The following is a 25,986-nucleotide window of genomic DNA, read 5'->3' as shown; positions in this document are numbered from 1 at the left end:
ATGTTGTCAGTCACACTTCTTTAAGAACAAATATTCAGTCGCAGGAGATACTGCTAATTTTTAATGGCACGGAATATTTTTCGTAAAAATTAATTTAAGTATTGATAGCATTTTTTCTTGCGTTTATGCTATATGAACGCAGTAGGGCAAGTGAGCGAGTGAGCAAGAAGCGCTAGCTTACTTCATGGAACTTTTGCTCGCCTACCCTACTGCATTCATGCAGCATAAACTCAAGAAAAAATGCAATTAATCCTTAAGTGACACAAATATGACCCTTTGAACACTTTTAGAGGTACTCGCTCATATTTTTGGACCAAAAATTGGTTAGCCCGGTAATTCATCTAAAACACTTATGTATCCTTATTTTACTCCATGGTATCGACATTGCAGACAAAAAATCACAATAAGTATAAACAGTATTTAGATTTAAGTGGGGTGTGAATCCACTCCGGTAAAGTAATGAAAAAATAGGTAACAGACGCTTAGACCACAAGGTCACCAGCACTTTAACAAAGTTGTGGATATTTTGACCTCTCACCAATACATCATTAACATCACGTGATAATGTCAATCAACCATTCACATAACAATGAAGCCGTAACTAGGAGACTAATTTCGTTGTTAACGCCAAACTTCTATGACACTATTTGAGCAAAAAGCAACATTTCCAGAAGCCTTCCAACTTCTATACTCCTTATGATTTTGCCACACTTTATTTCGTCATACAAAAAGTGCATTTTTACAAATCATAGGCGGGTATCTTTAAATCGGTAACGAAATATTCAATCGTAAAAGAAAGCTCTGTGTGATAGCTTCATTAAAACAAGCATTACAACTTAGTTTTATTCAGAATAAAGAGATTACATATGATTTGAATTTAAATACAACTGCACAAATATGTTAAAAAACAAACTTAAAATAATTGCACAAAATTCATAAAATGTATGCATTCAATTAGAAGCAAAGAGCATCGCTCATAAGACTGGATATAACAATATGGGAGACATGGACTTGCATCACATTCATCCAGTGTACATGGAATCCATAATGCTATAAGTCTTGCATGGCAATAAGTAATGTCTAAAAGGTTGTCAAACCGCCCTCAACGGGACTCTCCCTAAAAATGTGGAAAATACTCAACTACATTTTACTGGAAATGTGTATACACAATCGTGACAACTCGGCCATCTTCGGCAAGCTTCGAGAGTATGCTGGATAATGGCCGAGGTGGTCCGATTGGAGTATTCAGTGCAGTTTAAATATTAAACGCTACCTACAAATAACAACATGCAATCACGTACATAACATGTGTAAAAATCAACCATTATGCACCAGTCAATTGTAACCACGACCCCCCAGGTCCGAAGGTATACCGGGTATAGGCGGGGGGGGGGGCCGTGTTTCTACTTTCCAGGTGGCCCCGCAGTGCCGCATGAATGCGGTGGATTTTTCTTCGCGCCAAAAATAGTGGAAAATGGGCCTTAACTAGGGTCCCTGGGGTGAGGGGCATTTGGCGGGGATTTTACCAGCAGTTCGCCCATGGGCTTGGCTGGACCGACAGTCAAAGAAGTCCCCGCTATATCCTGGACCTGGGGGCGTGGTTACAATTGTCTGGTGCACTGGTGACAGCATTGCAATGGTTATTTGTGCATCAGAATGCCCAGGAACGACGTTTTGCCATAACTGGCACTGAAACTGGTACTGGAATACAATTGTGGGGAGGTGTTGCCACTAGTACACCTGATCCATACTCGTTCGTCCTTTTCCATTTTGGTGATGACATTGACAGAGCCACAATCGTTAGCCGCGTTGTTATATTTCACACTCTTGGCAATCATTGCGTGATCCTTCACGATTTCATAGTAGAACCCACGCGTTGCGTAGTTGCAAACGTGCGCAGCGAAGTAGTAGAGTCCCGCGACAGGTGCCCTGAACGTGCCGATGACGTTATCGTATCCATCCCCTTCGTTCATTGTGACATTGCTTAGTATGAGGATTTGGTTTGTGTCCAGGCTTGAATCCACTGGGTAGTAGGCATGGAACGCTACGAGGGGCAGGTCTATATGATCTGAATGTAAATACAAATGTTTCATTCATAAGCTAACGGCGTTTTCAAAAATATATTACCGTAGCCCACGAGATCTCGAACTCGATAGAGCACGTAGGCTTAATGTTCTAATGCTCTATCCCAATTAAAACCTTCAAATTAAGTTATCATCATCTCGAAAAGTAATCTGGTAAAAAAATAACACTTGTTGTCCCCTCTATCTGCGGACATTTCTGGTTTGCAGTTGAATATTCGCGAATAATCGACTGGAAATGGTCGAATATCCGACTGGCGAATATACGAATAAAAGTACATTAAAACAGTGTTTGTCGCAAAGATACATATTTGTACATGCATAAAGAAACATTTGGCGATTAATTTTCCCATATGTGACCTTTAAAACCATATACATGTATATAGACATAATCTGAATCCCCAACTACTGACTGGTTTGCAGTTGAACATTCGCGAATAATCGACTGAAAATGGTCGAATATCCGACTGGCGAATATACGAATAAAAGTAAATTAAAACAGTGTTTGTCGCAAAGATACATATGTGAACACGCATAAAGAAACATTTGGCGATTAATTTTCCCATATGTGACATTCAAAACCATATATATAGACATACTCTGAATCACCAACCACTGACTGGTTTGCAGTTAAACATTCCAGAATAATCGACTGGAAATGGTCGAATATCCGACTGGCGAATATACGAATAAAAGTAAATTAAAATAGTGTATCGCAAAGATACATATGTGTACATGCATACAGAAACATTTGGCGATTAGTTTTCCCATATGTGACCTTTAAAAGCATACATATAGACATAATCTGAATCCCCAGCTACTGACTGGTTTGCAGTTGAACATTCGCGAATAATCGACTGGAAATGGTCGAATATCCGACTGGCGAATATACGAATTAAAGTAAATTAAAACAGTGTTTGTCGCAAAGAAACATATGTGTTCATGCATAAAGAAACATTTGGCGATTAATTTTCCCATATGTGACTTTTAAAACCATACATAAAGACATAATCTGAATCCCCAACTACTGACTGGTTTGCAGTTGAACATTCGCGAATAATCGACTGGAAATGGTCGAATATCCGACTGGCGAATATACCAATAAAAGTGAATTAAAACAGTGTTTGTCGAATCCCCAAGTGGCAACTAGCAGGTAGTTGAATATTCGAATCCCCAATTGGCAACTGGTAAGTAGTTGATTATTCGAATCCCCAACTACCAACTACCAACTACCAACTACCTTCCAACTTTACCGTCATCATATAATAGCACGTATATTTATTGTTTTAAAATATTTTTTCTCCAAATTAGAATTTCCGAGTTCTGCTTTTTCAAACCATCATAATAAAAATGTGTCTTGCTTTCTCTTATCACATCAACCGTTTACTATACAGATGTATATGACTTTACATCCATTGCATGAAGTGTGTCTATAATTTCACCAGTATCAATAATTGAGTAAAAATATTGTATTTTGACTGATTTTCAGCGTTGGCGGGCACAAAATTGTTGACGGTTTTTATTTTGCTCTGAAGAAAAAGAGAATTTTCTTTTTTTTATATTTTAATCAATCGGATTGGCTGGTCTGAGTAACGATTTACATAATGAAACAAATTCGCCTTACCTTTCAAGACGTCCAGTTCGGCCGTTTTGTTCTCCAAGGTCACCGTGACGTTCATCAAGAGGTTCTCGAACTTGTTTCCGGTCTGCACCAGCACCTGTTCCAGCTGCGACATCTTTATCTCCATACGGATCACTTTCTCCAAAAGTTTGGACTCGTATGAAAACTTATCATCTGGTTGGTCAGCGTAAGCAACTGGACACAGAAAGACAAAAATGAAATAAACAAATAGTGTCATTTTTGATGTCGGTGTGTTTTCCTCAGTGTCGTTTATGTTATAATGAGTGGAAATCAGCTTCTGTTTTAAAGCAGAGATTTACCATTACTTATTTTCAAGTGTCTGTCGTTGAACGGCTTTGAAGCTTCAACTGTTTCCTTGTAATTTCAATATGTTTTGGAATCCCCTATTTAAAAAGAACGCTGTAACTTGAAAGTCATTGAGATCTGAAACGCGCCGTTTGAATAAGTGTTTTAGTTCTTCCTTGTTGTGGAAATTATCATGTAGAATATTGAAACAAGGTCATGCATTCTGGGTCCCAAACATAGTATAACACCATACATGTTAAGTTCTAACGATTATAAATAGCCCAAATGATGTTTTACTTAGAAAGTACAAACACATTTATATGAAGTATGTAGGTATAAACATTGCTTTGGTCGGTTTGTTTATGTGTTGTACAAACTGAATAAACAAGAATGTCCCTGAAAAAGTCATTTGATAATGCATTTATTTCGAATGATGATATATATAAAAAAATCAATAAAAAATAATCAATAAAATAAAAATAATGAAGTCATATGACCTAGATACAAGACAGGAACACAGATACACACCCAATGTCTCGACCAAGTTCAAGCATAAGTTTCATTTAGCCTAAAATTTGATTTCACAAAACCGAAAAGTTCATTGTGATTGTCTTAAAAGTAACTTTGTTTGCAAGTCTTAAACCTCTTCAAAATGAAAATATTACGCAAATTATACGATGACAAATAATATATTTCACCGAGTGATATAATTAATTTTATATTTCGCGAGTGGCGTAGCCACGATTGAAATATTTACTTTTGGTGTTCAATAGGTGAAATATATTGCTATCTTACACTGAAACAAACAATTTTTATTTTATGCCTCAAAGTCATTAAATACTCTTTTTAAAAAAGCGCTCAAATTTGAATGCACACGTAACGTCATACGTTGTGTCCTACCCCTGTGCGCGCTGACGTTTGTGTGGAACCGAGAGTGGGCTTAAATTTCAAAACAGTGGAAAATATCAAATTGATATTTTCACTGTTTGAAACAGTGCAATATTTCACTGTTTGAAACAGTGAAATATCAATTTTATTTCACTGGTGTATCTCGATAAACCACATGAAAGCATATAATGAATTACGATCTAACACTCAAACAAACATTTATCCTCTTTATAGTGAGCTTAGATCATTCCTGTTATATGGAACATAAACTTGTAAGAGAAAACAAGAGTTTAAACTTAACAAAAAAACAACAAAAAACGTTCATATATAAGTCGTATCTTGATGGTGTTGACTGCTGTCCACTTGCCGATTGTCATTGAATAAGTTACTGACACAGATTTGTCATTAAGTGCACTTTAGATGTCAAGCTGTGTTGGCTTTCGAATGCCATACACTCTCATGGGCGGATAGAGAGTTTACCGCTTGTGACTCTTACATAGTTTATGGATGTTTTGGTCCTCTTTAAAGCCAGTACTAGAAACGGCACTGAGGTTTATTCATTTTAAATTATCCAATCTATGAGTGATCAAAACAATGAGTTTTTTTCGTTTTGTTTTGTTTTCTCTAAATTCCGATTTAATTTGAAGACACATATTATTTTATATCTATTTTACAACGATTGTGGGAGAGTTATTCCTCTCCTGATCACTCTGGTTGCCGCTTTGTTGCGCTTGTGTATAGTCTTGTTGTGGGGGAGACGGTATGCCTCGAGAAAACCCACGTATCCGGCATGGTTACCACCAACCAAACTCACGTATGCCCAGGCCAGGGGTCGAACCCGGGATGTCTTGGTGAGAAGAGAGAGCACTAACCCCTGTGCTAACAACCTACGCACACGTATTTGACATGTAGCATGCGTTTGTGCTCCTCCATTAACTTTGTTAGAAGCGTGTTTTAAGCCTTAGGTTATAACTGGCATCACGTCCGATCCGATATCTTAAAGTAGAAATGTCCGCAACCACATGACCTGATGGCCTTCGGTATTGGATACTAACAGGTATAACTGTCTTCTAGTCTTAATGGTACTCTGACGGTGGAAAATGATAATATTGATTTCTGAATTGATCCTAAAAGATATCTTGTCTTCAACAGCACTACTCGGCGGAGCGTCGTGATACATTTGCTGTTTAGCATACACGGGGTTCCTGTATTTACATTTACGAATCGTACTATTTATTAGATCAATATAATGGAGCAGCAAGGTGCGTTCAGACTCGAGGAAAAAAATGTACATTTTAAAATATCTACTCTAATTATGTGAACAAATATTCCTTGCACAGAATCCACAATATTATAACTTTTAATTCGCTACAATTTTGTTGCATACGTCTAGAAAGACAAAAAAGTGTCTTTACCGTCGGTTCGCAATTCCTTCTATTTTTCTATCAAGACATCTTTTTCGACTTTCAGGACCTAAAATACGTCATACTTAGCAACCAAAAATGGAACCGTCTAAACGGTTGAAAAAAAATACGCATTTTGTGCTCAATATGTTTTTTTAGAAAAAAAGGACATTTTGAAAGGCACTTATTTTTCCTCGAAATTAAGTTCACCTGCTCCTTTATATTCGTGAATTAAGGCAAACTTTTATGAATTAAGCAATAACAATAAAGCCACACCTCGACCCTAATGAGACCATTAAGTATCATATGCAATACGTATGTCCAATCATGTCAATAGGAGCACCTTAGTAATAAAACACGTTTAAACTTCAATTAATATCACTACCATTCATTTTGCGAACTACTTTTACAAACACCGGCATACATCCGAGGCTCGGCGGGTGGCGGAGATTGCCGAGGTGTTCTGAATGTATTCATGAAATAACATTTTTTTCCGATTGGTATTTTACAGGAGCGGTCCACATAGACGACTGTCCGTTGGAGAGACTTATCCCCATCTGGCTGATCGTGAGCGGGGTCGCCCCCATCTTCTTTAGCGGCGCGGTGCGCAAACCGAATGGAGAAGAGGGGAAGGAGGAGACGGAGACCGGAGGTTGCGCACATGTGGCGCGAAGCATCTGTGGGGCGATTGCGCTGGTGTTTAATCTTGCATGGCTCATTTGTGGTATGTATAATTTGTTTCTGTGTAGGTCAGATTATTTAAAGTACAGGGTTGTTTTTCGCCGCCCGTGTCGTTAGACGTCACCAATATGTTTATTAAAATGCAAGCAGTCACGTCTCCCACCTATTTTTCATGAAATTTGGCTACAATGTGCCGGTCTTTAAACAATGCTCAAGGCAAGACTGCTTATGGGTCAAACCCGCTCCAAAGTAGGTCACCAGGCGAAATATTCAGAAAATCCTAATAATAGCTTGATGTGACATTTCCTCCTAATATTTATAAAACTTAGATAAGAATTATCTTTATAAATTTGGTCAAACGTTCAATACCTTTGCTAACACTCAAGATACCAGAGTGTTCGAGGGTGGGTCTTGTCGGGTCAAAAAGAAAGTTACCATGTTAATAAACCCGTTCAGTATGGTCTCTTGCTCGGAGCGTTTGTTTCAATATAATCTGGTCAAAGTTGATTATTGGCATGTCGGGTAAAAAAGTAGGTAACTAGGTCAAATTATGATAAATCTTGCCAAGTTCAATAAATGGGTCATTTTGGAATAAAGAGTAAGTAACTAGCGCAATTCATGTTAGCGTTTGTGCCTCTACACACTCACGGTTAAGCTTGACTTTGGGGTAGTGATATTAAGTGTATCTGTTATACTTAAGGTCCTGTTCGACTTCGGGATCAAGTGAGCGTGTATATCACTATGCGCTTACGGCCATGTTCGACTATGGGTCATGTTAGAATGTGTGACTGTCGCTTAAGTTCAAGTTCGGTCATGTTAGCGTGTGTGTCTCTTTCGCTTAAGGTCAAGTTCGACTAAGAGTAATGTTAGCATGTGTAACGTTATGGCTTAAGATTAAGTTCGATTATGGGTCATGTTAGCGTCAAAAAATAGGACAACCGGTCTAAATGCTCAACAACTAATCATTTACGAGATAAGATTGTCTGCATGTTTTTATGACACTTTGTTCGAATGTGTGTCTCTTTGTAATCTAGGTCAAGTTAGGTGATGGCTTATGTCCCATCAATATATTACTTGTACGAACAAAATGTTATTATCACCCATTTAGGGTCATACGAGTCAACCCAGCGTATTTAGACTAATAGCAATGTATAAAGATAGCTTAACAAAATGTAGCTTGACAACATGCTTAATTAACTGATGCCTATCCTAACCTGACCTTCACATTAGCTTTTGCCATGGTTACAAACGCTTGGATTTGGTATCACTAATATTGTAAACGTTTCTTTCTTTAGGGTCTGTATGGATCTACCCAACCTACGGCAAGGTAAACGAGGACGGATTTACTCCCTGTGCTGGAAACGTTACGACGGGCTGCTCTGACGACTGCCATAAGCCGACCTTGACCTTTGCTTTTGCTATGGTGACCATGGACTGGATATTCTTTGCATTCTGGTTAATTGCTATTGGTTGCAGTGTGCGCCAAGTTTTGGCAAAGGCGAAAGAATCGCAAAATTTAAACGGCTGATTTTGCTCGTGTTAGAAATTTTTCATTCAAGTTCTTTATGTATCTTTCAGATTATTACCGCATTACCGACTTTTCCATCGTTTATACCTGTACGAGTTTTATAAAATCAGATGAAAATCTCTCTCGCTACTGAAGTGGAGATAACTCTTGAAGAAAATTGCATACACTAAATACCTCATAAGACAAGTATTTTTGTAATTGTTTTTGTTGTAAATGTGTTTATTTTGTTAAGTGATTGGGATTTTAATGGATTGGAATGAAGAAAAATACTCATGCTATATATTTATATATTGATTTCAAGTATAGATTCCAAACGTAAATTTAATATGTTTCCATCTTGGGTTAAAGACTTGGATAAATACGTGTTGTTTATAAACAACACGGTTTCTTTTCTCTCTTTAATAACTAGTTAAATGATGTTGATGTTAATAACATAAAGAGCTCTTTGTTTTACGCTATAACTTTAATATGTTGAAAATACAAAATATCAACTTAAACTACCTAGCTTTAAGTACATGTAATATCACCTTGGTTTACGAAGAGTCTAAAGACAGTCTCAGACTCCGAAAATGAAATATTTAAAATCTGAAGAAAATTCATTTACATGACTTTTTCGCAAAGAACTATGGTTACGAGATTTACGATTCAAGTTTCACATCAACACTCGCCATGAAGAAAATTTACAATAAAAATGAAATTTTGCGTCTTGCGCTTGAGCTCAGACTTGAGACTATGCACATAAACATGTTGTACTTAAGAACTGCCCCAACTTGGAGTTCTGGCAAAACTGTAAATCATCATTTCATTTTAATTTTCCTATCTGAGTATTGGTAGTGAATCTTGCTGATTATTTTCTAAATATAAAATTATTATTGTTGTTGTTGTTGTTGTTGTTTTCTGGCCGTTAATAAACATGGACCATGGCTGTTTAAAAACATGGATTACGCAATAACACGTTTGTATTGTTAAGTGTTATTTTGTTTCAGTGACTCGTTTTCTTTTCAAACTTTTGTCAGTGTATATAAGACTCATGTTTAATGTATAGATGGCAATACCAGTCAAAGAAGGAAATGGATACCTTTAAGCCTTTGGCTTTCTCCACAAACCTTTATATTTATATAGGTAGTATTACCTGGGCTTTGCAATATGCACATTGCCTCTTGCAACTTATGGACCGACGTAACGTAAACTACTGATAGCTAAATGCCTTTTACAAACATTTTCTTCGTTGAAGTCTATATTACATGAAACTTCCAAGAATGGATTACAATATTCAAATCACTGTGTAGAGATATTAAACCGCATCGGAATATGTGCTTCTTTTATGAATGCTTGGTGTATGTATACAAATATTTCATTTTCGGAAAATAGCTTATTGAGCTATTGTTTCTTGTTATCATATACTCGACTTTAATAAAGAATCTTGTATTTTGTATCTTGTATTTTGTATCTTGTATTTAGTATTTTGTATCTTGTGTCTTTAAAACTGAGTAAATCTCACATGTGACATTTCCGTTCGGTTGTTGTGGACAAATCAGGATTATTTTGCAATATGGGCTCATTTGTTCCAAAAGCGTTACATAAGTTCGCGGATATTATAAAAAGTAGAAAATATGTTTAAATAATGTTTCTGACTTTCCCATGTCTAGCAAAAATGTCACACGCGCTAAATTAGTATTCATTACCACGCCATTTGGTGGAATGAGCTATACAGTAAACACATTGTTCCGACCGTATGTCTGTCCGTCCTGGGATATTGGGAGCAGTCTACTTTTTTCCATAACTAGTAACCTCATATGTTTAGTTTAAACGATTGTGAAGAAAGCTATGATAGCTTATACTAAGTCACTCTCGTTGGCAAGATATTGCTCGAGAGCGTGGTCTTGTGTTGTGGGGGAAACAAAAGTACCTGGAGAAAACCCACTTTTCCAAGCCCTGGTGACCACTGACCAAACTCACATACGCCCAGGCCAAAATCGAACCCGGGTCGCATTGGTGGGAAGCAAGTGCGCTAACCACTGCGCTAACCGGACAACCTTACATATGTTTTTGAGGTATTGGCTTCAATCTTCATATTGACTGTGTCTGGAGAAGTGTTGTCCAAAACAAACTCTATTTTGTGAAAAGTATTTTTGAGTTGCTGCCCTTTGGTTATGAAATATTATTTTCTTTAATTCTCTCCATAATTCCACACGTTTTTAAGGTACTGACTTCAAACTTCATATAGTAATTGATTAGACAAAGCCGATTTTAGGTAATTCATATAATAAAGGGCGATTCCCCTTGAGCGACTGAAGCAATATAGCTGGTTAAAAAACTTGTCTAAAAATTATTTTATTATTTTGGCAAAATATCATTCCCATACACATTCTGCCAAATTGAGTGTTGATTGGACAGAGAATTATACAATAATTAATCGGACAAGACCGATTTTTAGGTAAAATCTATAATTAAAGGGCATTAACCCTTCACTGACTAAAGCAATATGGCTGGTTATCAAACTTGTCCAAGATTCCCATAGGCAATCTGACCAAATTTGGTGATGATTAGAACAAGGCTTCTTCTGTTATTGAGCGGACAACATACTGGACGAATTCGTCGCAGGTAAAGTATAATATGAGCGGGCGTTAAAAACCCTTTTTTGTAGTTAGTGTTTATTCTTGGTGTTCTTAAAAACTTCTTGTTTAGAATAAGAAATATAAATCGTAACATTCTTAGTGCTGAGCTCGAAATGCCTCTATACTAGTCTTTGCGTAAGTGTGAGCTTCTAATGACCCACTTAATAAAACCAATTAATAACTACATGGAAAGTTGGCAGTTTTTTTCGTCACGGTCAAAATGTTTCTGAATGATGGTCAGTATAAGAGCTCAAATGAATGGCTGTGATCAGTTGGAGAAGGAATGACTTTGAATACTAAGTAGTACAAGGGAATCATTGTTACAATTTATTAAAGTATATTACAGTGTAAGAATACATTATTCCAGTAAAAATAAATACACCATTATGTAGATACACAATAAGAGATATCACATAGCAATGATACTTTTTACAATGAAAACACTTGTACACATGCACAACACTATCTTAATACTTCACAAATTCAATTAAAACGTTTATAAATAAGCAGATCTTTGACAGTGTTCAAAAAATCTCAATCTAAACGGATTTTCCATATAACATCAAAAGTTATTTAAAATTGTTTATGTGATTACTGTTTTAAAAATGTCTTCTCATAAAATGTGTTCATAAAAAAAAAAATTGTACTTAAAACAAATTCTAAAGCAAAAACATACTTGGGTGATTGGTCAAAGAACAATGAGTTGTACTTAATTAATTTTCTTGCTGTAAAATGATTTTTTTTTTTGTCTAAAGTTTTTAATCAACCTATTTTACTAATATCTTTTATCGGTACCTAAATCTTACGCTTTTTGTTTTGTTTTAACCATTTAAGTCAATTGAGATAACGACGATAATGCATTTAAATTGAAAAACATTTTTTTGCATCAACCTAATTTGTGCACCTTTAAGATATAAACCCAAATTTAAAGTATAGCCATGTATTAGGGAATTCAAATTAGCTGTTTCTAATATGACCAATATATTTAAAATAAATCATGTTTCTACTAGGAAATACCTATTTGAAAAACAATCATTCATAAAAGAGGTCCCTAATTAAAAAAATCCAATATTAGCAGCATTTAAACCTTCATGTATGTATACTGTATGTTTACCTTGCAAGCAAAATGTTGACACTAATTTCACAAAATATATGAAGCATGATGGCTTCAGAAGAGCTATCATATTTTAACACAGCTGTATCATGATTCATTTTCAACATTTTCCTTTAAAGTCACAGAACTTCTTTAACTATTCATATCAAAATAAAAAATAGTGATAATACCTTGATCCTTTATTAGAGGTATTAATGATTATTCTAGAGATTCAGGGGTCCAGGGCCCAGTTTCTCTCAAGATTGTACAGCTTCAGAATGTTAATTGTACAGCTTCAGATTGTTAATTTCCATGCGAAACCTCGAAACCCCAAAAAATATCAAAAGAACATTATAATTTTTATCCCATAGATTTTGCCTGTAACTTTACAGTTTTCCTTAGCATCCTTAGGCAGCGTTAACTTTATGACTTAGATATCTTATCGAAATGGGCCCCTGTGTTTTAATAACAAACTCTCTTCAATGGTTGAACTGTTCTACAAGTTATCCTAGTTGACATGAAAAATATTCAAATTATAAAAAATCGAACCATTTAAGGAATAAATTGTGTGATTGATGTCATTTTTGGGGTATGAGCACAGTTGGACTGGTTAAATTGTGTGGAGTCCGACTCCATACTTTGACCAGCCCAACTGCATTCATATCCGCAAAATGGAGAAAATACATGTTCAATAATGTTAATACACTCCAGCTAAAATGTGTTACTGTACACGTTAACAAAAGCCGAGACAAACATGGAATTCTCTGACAAGTATGTGTCATGACAAAGGAACCAAACCTCTTTGTTGAGTTGTGTTACAAAATTAAAATGATGACAAAAAATGAAAAAAATCAAATGTTATAATGCCAAATGGAGAACTTTCTTTGGTATTGAATATTGCAACTCACTGATTAATCTGACTAAAGAATCTATATAACGTAACGCTAAATGGTCTGACTAAACTATTTATATTGCCTAATGTGAAATTATCTGACTAAAGTGCTTAAATAACATAAGTCTAAATTATATGACTACACTATTTATATTACATATCCCTTAATGATCTTATTAAAGTATCTATCCAAAGTTAGGCTAATGCATACATACCATATCCCCCCGGCGGGGGAAAAAATCCCCCAGAATTTCGACCTATCCCCTGGTCCCCCGCCGGGGGATCCATATCCCCTGGAATTTAAAAAAACAAAAAAAACTTGCTTATGGTTGACAGTGGAAAGCATCAATAATATTATGAGTGTGAAATTCCATGAAGGACCATGATGACTTAGTCCAAAAATTATTGTAAATTGAGTGTATTTCTGTTTTTATTGTTATATTATAAATGCAGATATTGCGCAAATTTTCGCCGCATAAAAATCCCCTGGTGTAATATCAAAATTCCCTGGAATTCAGACCGAAATCCCCTGGGAAGCCTCTCAGAAATATGGCATGTATGCTAATGGAACTGACTTTACAATTATACTGACTGAAGCACATTAACATAGGGCTGCGAAGCGACAACCAATGCTTACCAAAACTTGGTATAAGCTAGCAATGATCAAATCCAGAGTTATGGGCCTTGTTGTACATTGTCTCTTGCATCGTATGTACCAAGTTTGATTATCTCAAACAGTTTCTTAGATATGTTCCTAGGTAATAAAGTAGGTAAATTATGTTTAGGTTTTACTATGTCAACACCAAAGCTATCGCTATATCTGAATTTTTTGTCTTTTAAAAATCATAAGAAAGAAAAAATAAATATTAAGAAAATAAAGTAAAATAGCCTATTATTTACAATGAAAAGAAAAGAAACTCTTCACTTTCGGGAAAAGATGTTTTGTCTTTAACTCCATTTTCTTATATCTCTTGTAAAACCATTTATTCAATATTTATCATAAATATACAGGGAAAATTACAACAAATTATATGAGGGTATATAGAAATGAAATAAGACAAATGTGCAGTTTTGCTGGAACACAATTGTTGATAAAATATAGTGATAAAACAATCCAAATAAGAAATAAACTGATAAAAACTATCAAATAATACAGAAAATCAAAAAAAAATAATGCTATTAATCACTCTACCAGTATAAATCCCTTCAAAGTTGACAGTAATGTTATAAACACACATATAATTTTTTATCAATACAGCGACCTATATTCTAAACAAATTGAACATATATAAAACATATATGAAAAAGAAAACAGATAAAAGAACAAAAGTTATGACGGGATTGTGTCTTTTGTAGACATCTGGTTGAATAGATAATACATAAGAGTCCTCAATAAAACATAGAATAGATAAAATAGGCTTTCGACAACAAAATAATACATACATTTTTTTATGAACACACCGTACAGTGAGTAGTTAGTGTTATCAAGGTAAATCAGTCTGAACAATGGCACCTAAGTCATGTTTTGTAAAATCAACATAGGCTTCATGACATTTTAAATCTGGCAATAATTAATCAACAGCTTGTTTAACATTCAATTACAAACATTTTTAAGTGTGCGCAGTTATACTAAGATAATTTTTTTTTAATTTTTTTATGGGGTTTTCACCTCCTTACTGCTTGAATTTCATAACAAAAAATTATTACAACAAAAGATGCTATAAAATGATTTGGATTAAAGGGTTTTTGTGAGTCGATTACAGCTATATGACTATTATTTATGATTTTAGCTGAAAAGGTTCACCGGAATGATAAACATAGTGAAATTTTTATATTGGAATTAATGGACACATTTAAAATCACTACTACAAAACATAACCTGTATGTAACAAAAAGTGGATAAAACAATTTATTCACAATTATACTGTAATAAGATCTAAATGAAATACAAAATATTGCTTGTTTGAGGTTTATAATAATGTTTCCTCTGGACATGACATAATAAATTAATATATGTACTTGCATTTCAGAGTAGAGACAGTTACCAGCAACAGGCAAGATTAATTTTTAAAAAAAATACCTGAATAAAAATCAAGAGAATCATGGAGTTAAACACTAGTCTGTTGATATTTTTCACTCTAAAGAGGGGCATAACTCAACCATTGATAAAGCCAGAGTTATGGGCCTTGATACAAATGTGCGTATTGTCTCTGGAAACATGTATACCAAGTTTCATTTAAATAGTTTGAATGGTATTTTACATATAGCCGAGGTTTATGTATTTGCACTAAGATGACACAGACACTGCGCCAACAACACCGATGCCATAACAATACCTAGAGTTTATAAGATTTAGCAACTTAATAAAATGAATTGCACTAGATCTATGAAAAACATGCAAAATTTCTAAAAATTAAATGCATGAAATGAAACTAGCTATAAGCCACAGGTTCTCAGTTTAAAATGAATAATAAGTAATCAAGAACATTTTTCAACAAATATGCTGTAAAAATATAATGAATACACATAACAAATAACTTCAGTCAGTAACAAATTCCCTCAATATCAAACACCATCAATGTCCCAAAATGTTTTTATGTAATAAATGTAACATGTGAACATGTAAAGTAATTCGGTTATGGCCGTAGGTGGACCATTTTTGATGTGTAGGCACAAAACTACAAGGGTCAGGGGAAAATTTACAGAGAGAATTTACAAAAGGTTCTGATTTGTGGGTAATTTTTGTTCTTTTCTGTACAGGAAAAAAAGAAAAAACAAAATTGTGTGCAAGGCCAGGCCTTTCCGCTTGTCAGCGGAAGCTACGCAATTGTAAATACTTAAGTGTCTCGTATGTTTTATTGTTGACATATGTCCATATTTGTATCCACAATTAGTCAGCAAATATCCCGGTTACACACTCAAATTATGAGAGAAAAGGAAATAAAAACTATGATTCTTTTTTATGTCAGTTTTTTTTAATCACTCTGGCATTTCCAGCGATCTTGTCAATCTTTTAAAAATGAATTCCTAAGTGATAAAGCTGATGTAAAGAAAATTGCACTAATCAAACAATAACTTTATCAGTAATGCTACTTTCTTTATCTCTCTCGTGATATGTATAGAACTCTTATTTCAATGACTATTGACGATGATACGTTTCCAATCATTGAAAACTATGAAACTAATTTACAGATTTGAAAACATCTATCGAGAACAATTTATCCATCAAACACAAGTGTGGCATTTATGTGATTCCAGACAGTGTGAAATATCATTAAGGTCATCATTCTTATCAACATACGTACAACAAAATATCCTAATATCATGACTTTACGTCCAAACTTAAACAAAGTAATTTTTTTAAAACATAGTATCAGTGTTTCTGCTGGCAAATCAATTATACTATGTTTGAACTGATAAATACAACTATTTTTGTCAGAAAAGATATTATAACTACACAATACTATTGATTTAAAAAAGCAGTCATTCGTTATTATCATTTGATATTTAACTTAAGATGAGATTTGTTACCGTGGAGACAAGATTTGTTACCGTGGAGACAAGATTTGTTACCATGGAGACAAGAGACAAAAATATGTAAATATATTTTTGACTTCAATAAAATCAAGGTATATTTGTGGAATAAACATGTATACATGAGTGATCTCAGGGTTCATGGTCGGTTCTTTGTTCTTTGGCAGTGGTCAACAATAACAGTTACGCGCACAGTGTTTTGTGCATACCTATCTAGTTGTCTGAGCAAACAACTTAAGTCCCACTTTTAAGTGAATTTAAGCAAACAACTGAAGTCCCATCATTAAGTGAATTAAAGCAAACAACTTAAGTCCCATATTTAAGCGAATTAAAGCAAACAACTTAATTCCCATATTTAAGTGAACAACTTAAGTCCCATCTTTAAGTGAATTTAAGCAAACAACTTAAGTCCCATCTTTAAGTGAATTAAAGCAAACAACTTAAGTCTCATATTTAAGTGAATTAAAGCAAACAACTTAAGTCCCATATTTAAGTGAACAACTTAAGTCCCATCTTTAAGTGAATAAAAGCAAACAACTTAAGTCCCATCTTTAAGTGAATTAAAGCAAACAACTTAAGTCCTATCATTAAGTGAATCAAAGCAAACAACTTAAGTCCCACCTTTAAGTGAATAAAACCAAATAACTTAAGTCCCACCTTTAAGTGAATTAAAGCAAACAACTTAAGTCTCACCTTTAAGTGAATAAAAGCAAACAACTGAAGTCCCACCTTTAAGTGAATAAAAGCAAACAACATTAGTCCAACATTTAAGTGAATTAAAGCAAACAACTTAAGTCCTATAATTAAGTCAATCTAAGCAAACAACTATACTCACATCATTTAGTCAGATCAAACTTAAGTCAAAACTTTAAGTCAATTCCATCAAATAACCATATATTGGAACATAAACAAAGCAAAAATCTTTACTACATGTGATGGTACTATTCCAACATTGAAACATATATTTTTTTCTATAAATAGAATTATATACAGCTGTACATGGTATCAGCAGAAACAAAATACTCTCTGGTCATCAATGAAATGTATGAACAAGCAGCAAAATTACCATCCAAATATGTGAATCAACTAACAAACCTTTTTACTCTTTAAGCGATGTCAATGTTCATGTACTTATTAAAACAACCAAATGTATGAAAGACAATAAGTCGGCAACTTTTTTCATCCCTTCACCAAATACAAATAACCTTGAATACATGAGTAAGCAGCCTTGAATTCCGATACCAAAAGTCTTCAACAGTCTTTCATCTTATAAACGTGACAGCTTTGTGTTTGTGCACATGACACCTGTAATCTGTGGGCATCTGCTAACACACCTGCATCTGTACAGCACCTGCAGCCTCTAAGCTGTATTCACCACCTCTCCATTCACTTCACCTGCAACTTCTTCATCCTCATTAGGTGGTGTGAGCTCCTTATCGCTATCCTTAGAATTGTCACTGTCCCCTTCTTCGTCTTGGATTTGAGTGAACTGTCGGGGTGTGTCTGCAAACCTGAGATAAAGGGAGGTAATCAGGGTTAAACACAACTAATATTTGATAATGACAAATAAAGTAAAGAGTGTGCATTAGACTAGTAAACACTTGGTATGGATATTGAAAGTAACTAATGTTTCTATAAAGCTTTTTTTTCTAAGATGTGGTCATTTCATATTTTCAAAAACGACTTGTCAGTCTCATTCTATAGTATTTCAAATCCTGAAGAAAAAAAATATTAACAATTTCAAAACAGAGTGAAAATACATACATGCAGTTCTTGAACAAAATTTGGGCAATTTTCGAGAAAGCAGGCCACAGTTGAAAATGGTGTGTCACAGAAGCATGTTCCTTCAACATGCTTATTTTTTATATGTGACATTGGATCTAATCTTACTGCCTTTTTGTTTATTTAAGTAAAAGATAAAATCACTGTCACACTGGGAGAGTGTTGAAAAGAAAGAAGTGATTTCTAGCTTTTTTTTATCAATTTCACCTATGGCCTGGGTTTTGCAGATTGTATCACATCCTAAGTTATCTATATTTAAATCACTAACCATGAGGGGGTGGTGTGGATAAGTATTGTATACAACTAAAGAGCAGATTGATAACTTTTACAAAAAAAGTAGGCCTTAAACCTACCGATAGCAGTAACTGTCTTACAACCTACCTGCGCACATTATCCCCCAGAGTTTCAGCTCGTTCCAGGGGAAAGCGTTTTGGTGTGACAGTAGGAGACAGGAGTGGGGTTCCATCCTCGTTGTTGAGACGCGAGCGAGAGGCAATAATCTCGTGGTGGGGAGGCAAAACATCCTCATGGCCAACAGTAGACTCATGCGGCATCTGGGTAAGAAAAGTCAAGTAACGTGTTATTGTATGAACAAGATGTAACGCCAAGACACAATGTTACCACGTTTAGTAAAGATTAGACATCAAATTCTTAAGTTTGAGAATGCAAATGGAATTGTGACGAAGATGACATGGATGATGCCAACGCCTAAACAATATAATCCTTCAACGACTGCCATGCTTCCATAGTTGTGAGAAAATATTCTTGTGGGTTTCGGGACAGTTTCAATAAAAAATTAAAAAAATTTCATTAAGTAAGCACTGACGCCTTTATGTTTCCATTGACACCGGGCAAGGATTATTATGTGTTATCATATGATATACTTACACTGTTTCCGGTGGCTAATATTAGGTCAGACACAACTTATACACGAACCAATGCTTTTTTCCGATTTATTCATAAAACCATAGTATTTATTTCTGTGAATTTGTTTTAATTGAAATGCGTGAGAAATAACATATTCAGTGTGAGACCGTGATTTCATTGCAAAAATTGTGAGACTTGACAAGTATTAACAACACATAGTTCTTATTAACACTTTCTCCAATTCGATAATGATTGAAAGACATTTATCACTAGCTAGATTCTATAATAATTTTAAAGGTTCGACCAATATTTAAGCTTCTTCACAATGAGATGACAATGACACTGCAGCCACTACTGATAATACAAATGCTATGAAACCAGACATTTTCAACCCAATCTCACCAGCATTGCAGGAGCTCTGAACACATAGGAAAACGGGTAGTGTAAGAGGTTAAGGAATGATGCTGCATACAGGTCAGCGTAGCGCATCACTTGGGACGCAAAAAACGTCTGCCGTGATCCTGAAATTGATAAAAAGAAAATTTACATTTTTTTAGAGTATCTTTTGGCTGTGTACCTATTATTAAATTGAAGTTTTGCACCTTCAGGGCTGATCTGAAATCTCGAAGAGAAATCTTCTGAGAATGAGCATGATCACTTTTTTATCCTAAAAGAATGTAAAAGTATACTTAAGATAAAAATTGGATTTAACCATTTGGATCACCTATGTCATGTTGATTTTTCCTTCATAAAGATGAAACTTTTAACAGCTAAAACACAATTGATAAAGCTTTCATAAACATAACTTGCATCAAAAAATAAAAATGGCAGACATTTAATGCTTTGACAAATACACTTAAAATAACATAAAATTCAAAACAGGTTTAACTAATAATGCAAACATTCTTCTAAACATTCCAACATTCACCATATTTCATAGGCCTTAACAGTGCACTAAATGGTGTCCTATACATCAAGCCTACTGGGCAAGTGCTTAATTCTGGACAGTCCATAAATAATTGGAGTAAATAAAATGTAATCTTTCATACAAAGTTCATGTTAAAAAAATAAAAATATACCAAAATGCATTGATCTACATATGATTTTAGTCAGAGAAAGACATTTGAATCCTCCCTGCTAATGAATGAATCCACAAGTCAAGCGGAGAACAGGTAAGATTGTGTTCATGTTTGTTAACTATCAAAAACATTTTTGTGGTGTTTGGTGCAGGCAATTTTGAAAATATTTATTCATTAAGTCTCCAAAGAATAGAACTCTTTGATTAAAATATCCCACGGTGTTGCTTAGCAACTACTTTGGTTAAGGTAAGTATGCTTTTCCTTTTTTATGGAAATATGTTATAGGAACCCATACTAATTTAGTCTAAAATTCATGCTTGTTATTGCAAAATAACATTAAAGTCTCCAGAATGAGGCGCTTGCCCAGTAAGGACCACTCTGAATATAAGCCATTCACTCTCAGGACTAGCGATCTACTGTAAAAAATAAGCTTGATGCCCAAGAACGTACATGTATAATACCAATTTCTTTCTGATCAACTTCAAAATCCACATTTTACAATAAATTTATCATAAGTTTTGTTTAGTTAGAGCTTTTGTTTAGTAAGTAAAAGTTTATACTAATCTATTTTAGCTTGCCTTTAAGGTAAGCTGAAAGTTTATATAAATTACTCTTGATTCCGTCTCTGTGTCGAACCCACAAACACATGAGAAAGAGGTGGATAATTAACCTATGAACTAGACCATTCTCACTCTTTTTAAGTATTAATTGAGCCTTATTTAGTAAACCAATGATTTTATATACAAACTTGATCAGTAAACCTACAGCTTTATACATAATCTTAAAAATGGCTATTCTAATCTGAAATTCTGACATATATTGTAGAAATATAAGCTGAAATAAACATATTAAGCCAATATAAAGTCAAGTCATTGTGTTTCAATAGAACAATGCTGCACGATACACGTGGGGTTTTCCTGGCTTACCATAGGTATCAATGTCGGGGTCCACAAAAGAACTGCCTGAATGTACACACAAGGAACTCTTTTTATGCACAAGAAAAAAACATGCTATTGAGCCACAAGGAAAAATAGCAGAAAGAAACAAGTGCTTTGAACTTTTTCATATGTGATTCTTTTGAATTATCAACATATTAGTCATAAGTACTATTCTACCAACGTTCAACTTTGGGGGAAATTAGTGCTTAATAAGGCAATTGTTGTAAATGTTTTACAACTATTTACAAAAACAAGAGTTGTAGCCAAATTTACATTTCTGATGATAGTGAAAAACTATGGAAGCATATACCTGTAACAACTCAATATTAAGTCTTAACAACTTAATTACTTGTTCAATGAGATACTAAGTTGTATATATCTATATAAAAAGAAATATTTTTTTACACATTTAGTTACTCATTTCCAAATATTTCATTTTGTTAAGACTCTTTCTTCAATAGTGTTATGTATATTCAACCGAATTTCATTTCTCAAAGTGTAGAAACTAAACCATCAATTGGTTAAAACAGCAAAACTCCAGGTTGGGTATATCCAAAGTGGGTTAAAGCTCAACTCAACGCAGGTTAGGTTTATCTGAACACACTCACCACTCCTGAACAGACTTCCCAGGATGCCATACGACATGTCCATCACGTGGGTGACATTCTGTAAGAAATGTAAAACCATTGTTGTCCAGTTTTTTCACAGACAATTTTAACAATAGGTCCTTTCTGCAGACTTCCTTTAAAACTGCACTTTCACAGATTGAATGTTTTGACAACGTTTTCATTTTTGTCTTTAAATGTGCCAATTTTGCAAAATATGCATGGAAACCTGTGATTTAAGCATGAAGACAAAAAACCAGATCGCAGGTTTTCATTTTTATGATGAAAAATTGATGTTTTATGCAATTTTCTAAAACTGTTTGTAACGGTTTTAGTCTTAAACCATTAATTTTCGAACGTATATATATAAACGGAGATCTGATCTTTTGTCAGCAGTCTTATATCACTGATTTTCTGATATTTACACAAAAATTGGCTCATTTAAAGACAAAAAATGAAAAAGTTGTCAAATGCTATATCTGTCAGAGTGCAGCTTTAATTTTGGTTAAGCACATCCTTAAAGAGATCACTAAACTGAACACACATCATACATGAACAATGATCATCAAATGCCTCAATAATTGAGTCACTCAATACTTAGATCTTCAGGTTTTAGTTGATGTTAACCTATTATTCTGAAAAGTTTCCTTAATGCTATAAAATTAAATGAAATATGATAAAGACTAATACTACCAACCACATATTTTGTGCAGATTTTTCTAATCACCGCAAATATTTCTTACCGTTAATTCTATTTTTCACTATACCCCGCAATATTAGCGTATCGCCCATCGGGTTAATTTCTATAATTTTCCACGCATTCCGTCGCTTCAAGTCAACGCTATACGCTGCATTGCGAAGTGTTACTTAATGGTAATAAAGGTAATAAAGGTAGCTGTCAATGTTCTGAAGGTTTTTTTTTTTTTTCACATTTTCACATAAATATAATTCTAGTCAGTTTAACTAAAATCGTACAAACTTGACTTGAAATCTACAAAACACTTGGTTCATCCTCAAATCATAGTTTGATCCCTGAAAATTATGCTTTGCAAATGTGAAAGTTTTCCGATGTCACCTAATTCAGAGTGAGGGGGTTTGTTTACATCGGTTGTGACCTATGGTGACCCATGTGGGAACCCCTACAAACTAACATGTTTCCTCACCCTTTTATTCGCACTCATGAAATTTTGAATGCCCTGGTTAAACTTGCGTGAATGTGAATAAATAATATATTGAGTACAATGTAGCGTACCTATCATTATATGATATTTATAAATGGCAGGGTTCTCAATAAGAACCGGCCGCCGGCCAAAATGACCGGTTCAAATGGTATTTGGGCCGGTTCAAAATCACCTAGTAACAAAAATTAAAAGTTCCCAAATCGTTTACAATTTAAATTTTTAAAATCCGTCAACGAATAAAAAAGTTATTGCCTTTTAAATACGACGACTTGATTAGCGTTCGCCCGGTCCCGCATATTTCTTTACGGCGCCGTTTAATAAACTTCACTAGTCCGTGTAGATAGACAATTGATAAAACGCTTGGAAGCAAGCGTCTCATTCTAGTAAAAATGAAGAAAAGAAAAATACACGATTTGTTTCACCCTGTGTCGAGTGAGTATAAGATAAAAATGAAATAAAACAGTTGCATTTATGAATTTTGTGTTCTGTTTATTGTTTCACGTTCGATTTCCACCGTTTATTTTGTTTGAAGTTTTGATCGTTGTTTATTCCGTACAAGATGCATTATTACGAAGATTTGATAAGGAGGCAAGTTTACTCTATTATCATTATCATTATTCTGTATGAAAAAATCGTAGCAATATTAAAGACTCACCAAATATAAAGTGGGTTGGGTAAGGTAATTTTTTAAATTTTTGCTTAAACTTCAATTTTAATACAAATTTGCAACTACATGATGTCAAAATTAGACAGTGTGTCCCATTTATAAGAAAACATTTTGATTGCAAGTGTTTTGAACAAAACAAAAAAATGTAAAAAAGATACTGTAGAAGTGTACTTTTGATTTCAGTTGCATTTGCAGCAAGCTAATCATTGACTAATTTTTTATTGAAAGTGAATTGTTTTCTTTTTTATTTTAAGAGACAGTGATGTAAATTTTACTGACATTTTAAAACTGTCATGTCAGTACCAAGTTAAAGTGGTATTAATGAAATGTAAAATGTGCCATTTCCTGCATTTTTATATTATTTCAGGCAGTACTTGTTGAGGGGGAGGGGGAGTACTACTCGTCCAGTTCATCAGATGAGGACAGTGACATGTGTTAATAACAGGGTTAAGCGTAATGAATACTGTTCTTATTAATTCAATGTGCCTTATGTATTTTTACAGTACAATTGCATTGTAGTTTTGTTAATACATTGTATATGGTGTTGAAAATACAATTTTCAAATGGATATTTTGTTGTTGAAATTTGGTAAATAAATATAATTGCATTATGATATATATAGATCCTGCATATTTAGGGGATATTACTTATAAAATTGCACTTGAAAGGGGTGATTTAAATGGCATTCAAATAACCCCAGAATGCAGGAAATGACGCGCTCACATAAAAAAATTTTTTACCCCCCCCCCCCCAATTTGGGCCTGTTACTTTTTATAAACGGCCTGTTCACTGAAAAGTTATTGAGAACCCTGAATGGTATTCAAATACAGCAGCTAGTGACGTTTAGGGGAATTTTTCGCCCAAAAACGAGACAAGAAGGCATTCAGCCATGCACTATGAATGCATGTTTGACCCCAAACACTTTCAATCGTGATATTCCAAAAATCTTTTAAAAGTAACAAACATATAAAATCACATTCAAACAAACACTTTGCGCAACGATAACGTTTGAAATGAAAACTAAATAAAATTTTGATTAATTTTCTTTGATGCTTACAAAAACATAGAATAACCTCTGCTCTTCCAACAAAGACGCATGAAAAACAAACGGAGTTACTAATCTCAATAAACTTTTTTCAAAAATGCTTTAACAAACACTCAACAATCCAGCAACTTAATTATCAAGCGCAGGGGATGAGATTGTTTACTGTCGCAATCGGGTGAAAGTAATTCTGCGAGCATGGTACAATTTACTATGTTCCATTTGTAACAATAGTACCTGTTAAAATAATTGCATATCGCAGTAAGCCACATTGCTGTGATATGCCGCATGCATGTTTTGTAATTCGTTAGCGGTAGCAGCAGATGAACACGATGATACGTGCACTACCCTGATTTACCGCAAGACGCAATCTCTCCTGGGAGGGTAACACATTTTTTTGCAAAAAACACATGGTTTGTAGTGTATGAACATAAATGTATAAAGGATCACAAGTGACTTTTGTTTAACTAAGAAATACATATGATTGGTTGCTGCAATTATTACCTTGATATTGGCTTGGATCTGGCTGATATCCGGACCCTGTTCACACGACATGTCTAGGTTCCTAAGGAATAAATATCAGGTTTGTTTTTTGTTTTTTTAGTTTAAACATTATTTATTTTACAACGATTGTGAAGAAAGTTATCATAACTTATGCTATGTCACTCTCGTTGGCACGATGTTGCGTGAGAGTGTGGTCTTGTAGGGTGGGGGAAACCAGAGTACTTTAAGAAAATCACTTGTCTAGCTTGGTGACCACCAACAAAACTCACATGCACCAAGGCTGGGAATTGAACCCGGTTTGCCTCAAATTGTGTGGTTCTTTGTAACATAACCATTTAGTTACCTGTAAAGTTCTCCAATTTGAAAATCCAACTCCTCCAATTGTGAGTACAGATCCTTTTTCTCGGTCCAGACTGACAACTCCTGGGCCAGCTCGGGAACCACGAGGAATGTTCGCCAACCTTTCAGCTTCTTCGACTTGAGAATGTCGCCGAAAATGTGGTCTCCGATGTATAACACCTCCTTGTCATAGGAGCCCATGATTTCTGAGAACACCTCAACGGACCCTGTGGGAAAATGGCATTTTACCATGTTGCTTGTTTCAATACCGTTACATATAACTGGTACATATTTACTTATATTTTAACATAGTAATATACTGATAGATGTATAACAC

At 34.5% G+C, this 25,986-nt stretch overlaps 3 protein-coding genes across 8 annotated transcripts in view; 1 reads left to right on the top strand and 2 right to left on the bottom strand.

Annotated features, from left to right (window-relative positions):
• The window catches only part of LOC128210378 (contactin-5-like), a 77,117-nt gene extending 61,947 nt beyond the window's left edge, over nucleotides 1-15,170 (top strand). The window contains exons 13-14 of one of the 2 annotated variants that reach the window (XM_052914698.1): nucleotides 6,811-7,023; nucleotides 8,276-9,816. In XM_052914698.1, the coding sequence (XP_052770658.1) occupies nucleotides 6,811-7,023; nucleotides 8,276-8,508 (446 nt within the window). In that variant the 3' untranslated portion in view covers nucleotides 8,509-9,816. Of the gene's footprint in view, nucleotides 1-6,810; nucleotides 7,024-8,275; nucleotides 9,817-15,141 lie in introns of those variants that run through there. The other variant, XM_052914700.1, reaches the window with a different exon arrangement.
• Nucleotides 830-4,010, bottom strand: LOC128210382 (complement C1q and tumor necrosis factor-related protein 9B-like). The gene is made up of 2 exons (XM_052914712.1): nucleotides 3,706-4,010; nucleotides 830-2,068 (listed from the first exon to the last, which is right to left on the bottom strand). Exons 1-2 carry the CDS (start codon nucleotides 3,938-3,940, stop codon nucleotides 1,641-1,643), a joined length of 663 nt encoding a protein of 220 aa, XP_052770672.1. The 5' UTR covers nucleotides 3,941-4,010; the 3' UTR covers nucleotides 830-1,640.
• The window catches only part of LOC128210381 (cytosolic purine 5'-nucleotidase-like), an 81,232-nt gene continuing 66,686 nt past the window's right edge, over nucleotides 11,441-25,986 (bottom strand). For 3 of the 5 annotated variants that reach the window (XM_052914707.1, XM_052914708.1, XM_052914709.1), the window contains 7 exons: nucleotides 25,654-25,876; nucleotides 25,311-25,371; nucleotides 21,920-21,977; nucleotides 21,300-21,335; nucleotides 19,697-19,815; nucleotides 18,809-18,981; nucleotides 11,441-18,156 (listed from right to left, as the gene is read on the bottom strand). In XM_052914707.1, coding sequence (XP_052770667.1) covers nucleotides 18,006-18,156; nucleotides 18,809-18,981; nucleotides 19,697-19,815; nucleotides 21,300-21,335; nucleotides 21,920-21,977; nucleotides 25,311-25,371; nucleotides 25,654-25,876 — 821 coding nt within the window. In that variant the 3' untranslated portion in view covers nucleotides 11,441-18,005. The remainder of the gene's footprint in view (nucleotides 18,157-18,808; nucleotides 18,982-19,696; nucleotides 19,816-21,299; nucleotides 21,336-21,919; nucleotides 21,978-25,310; nucleotides 25,372-25,653; nucleotides 25,877-25,986) is intronic. The other 2 variants (XM_052914710.1, XM_052914711.1) reach the window with 1 other exon arrangement.

This window comes from Mya arenaria, chromosome 12, assembly GCF_026914265.1.
Source record: "Mya arenaria isolate MELC-2E11 chromosome 12, ASM2691426v1".
NCBI classification, from domain to species: Eukaryota; Metazoa; Mollusca; class Bivalvia; order Myida; family Myidae; genus Mya; species Mya arenaria.
Note: the sequence above shows the minus strand (reverse complement) of the source record. Positions and strands in the feature narration are given on the sequence as shown.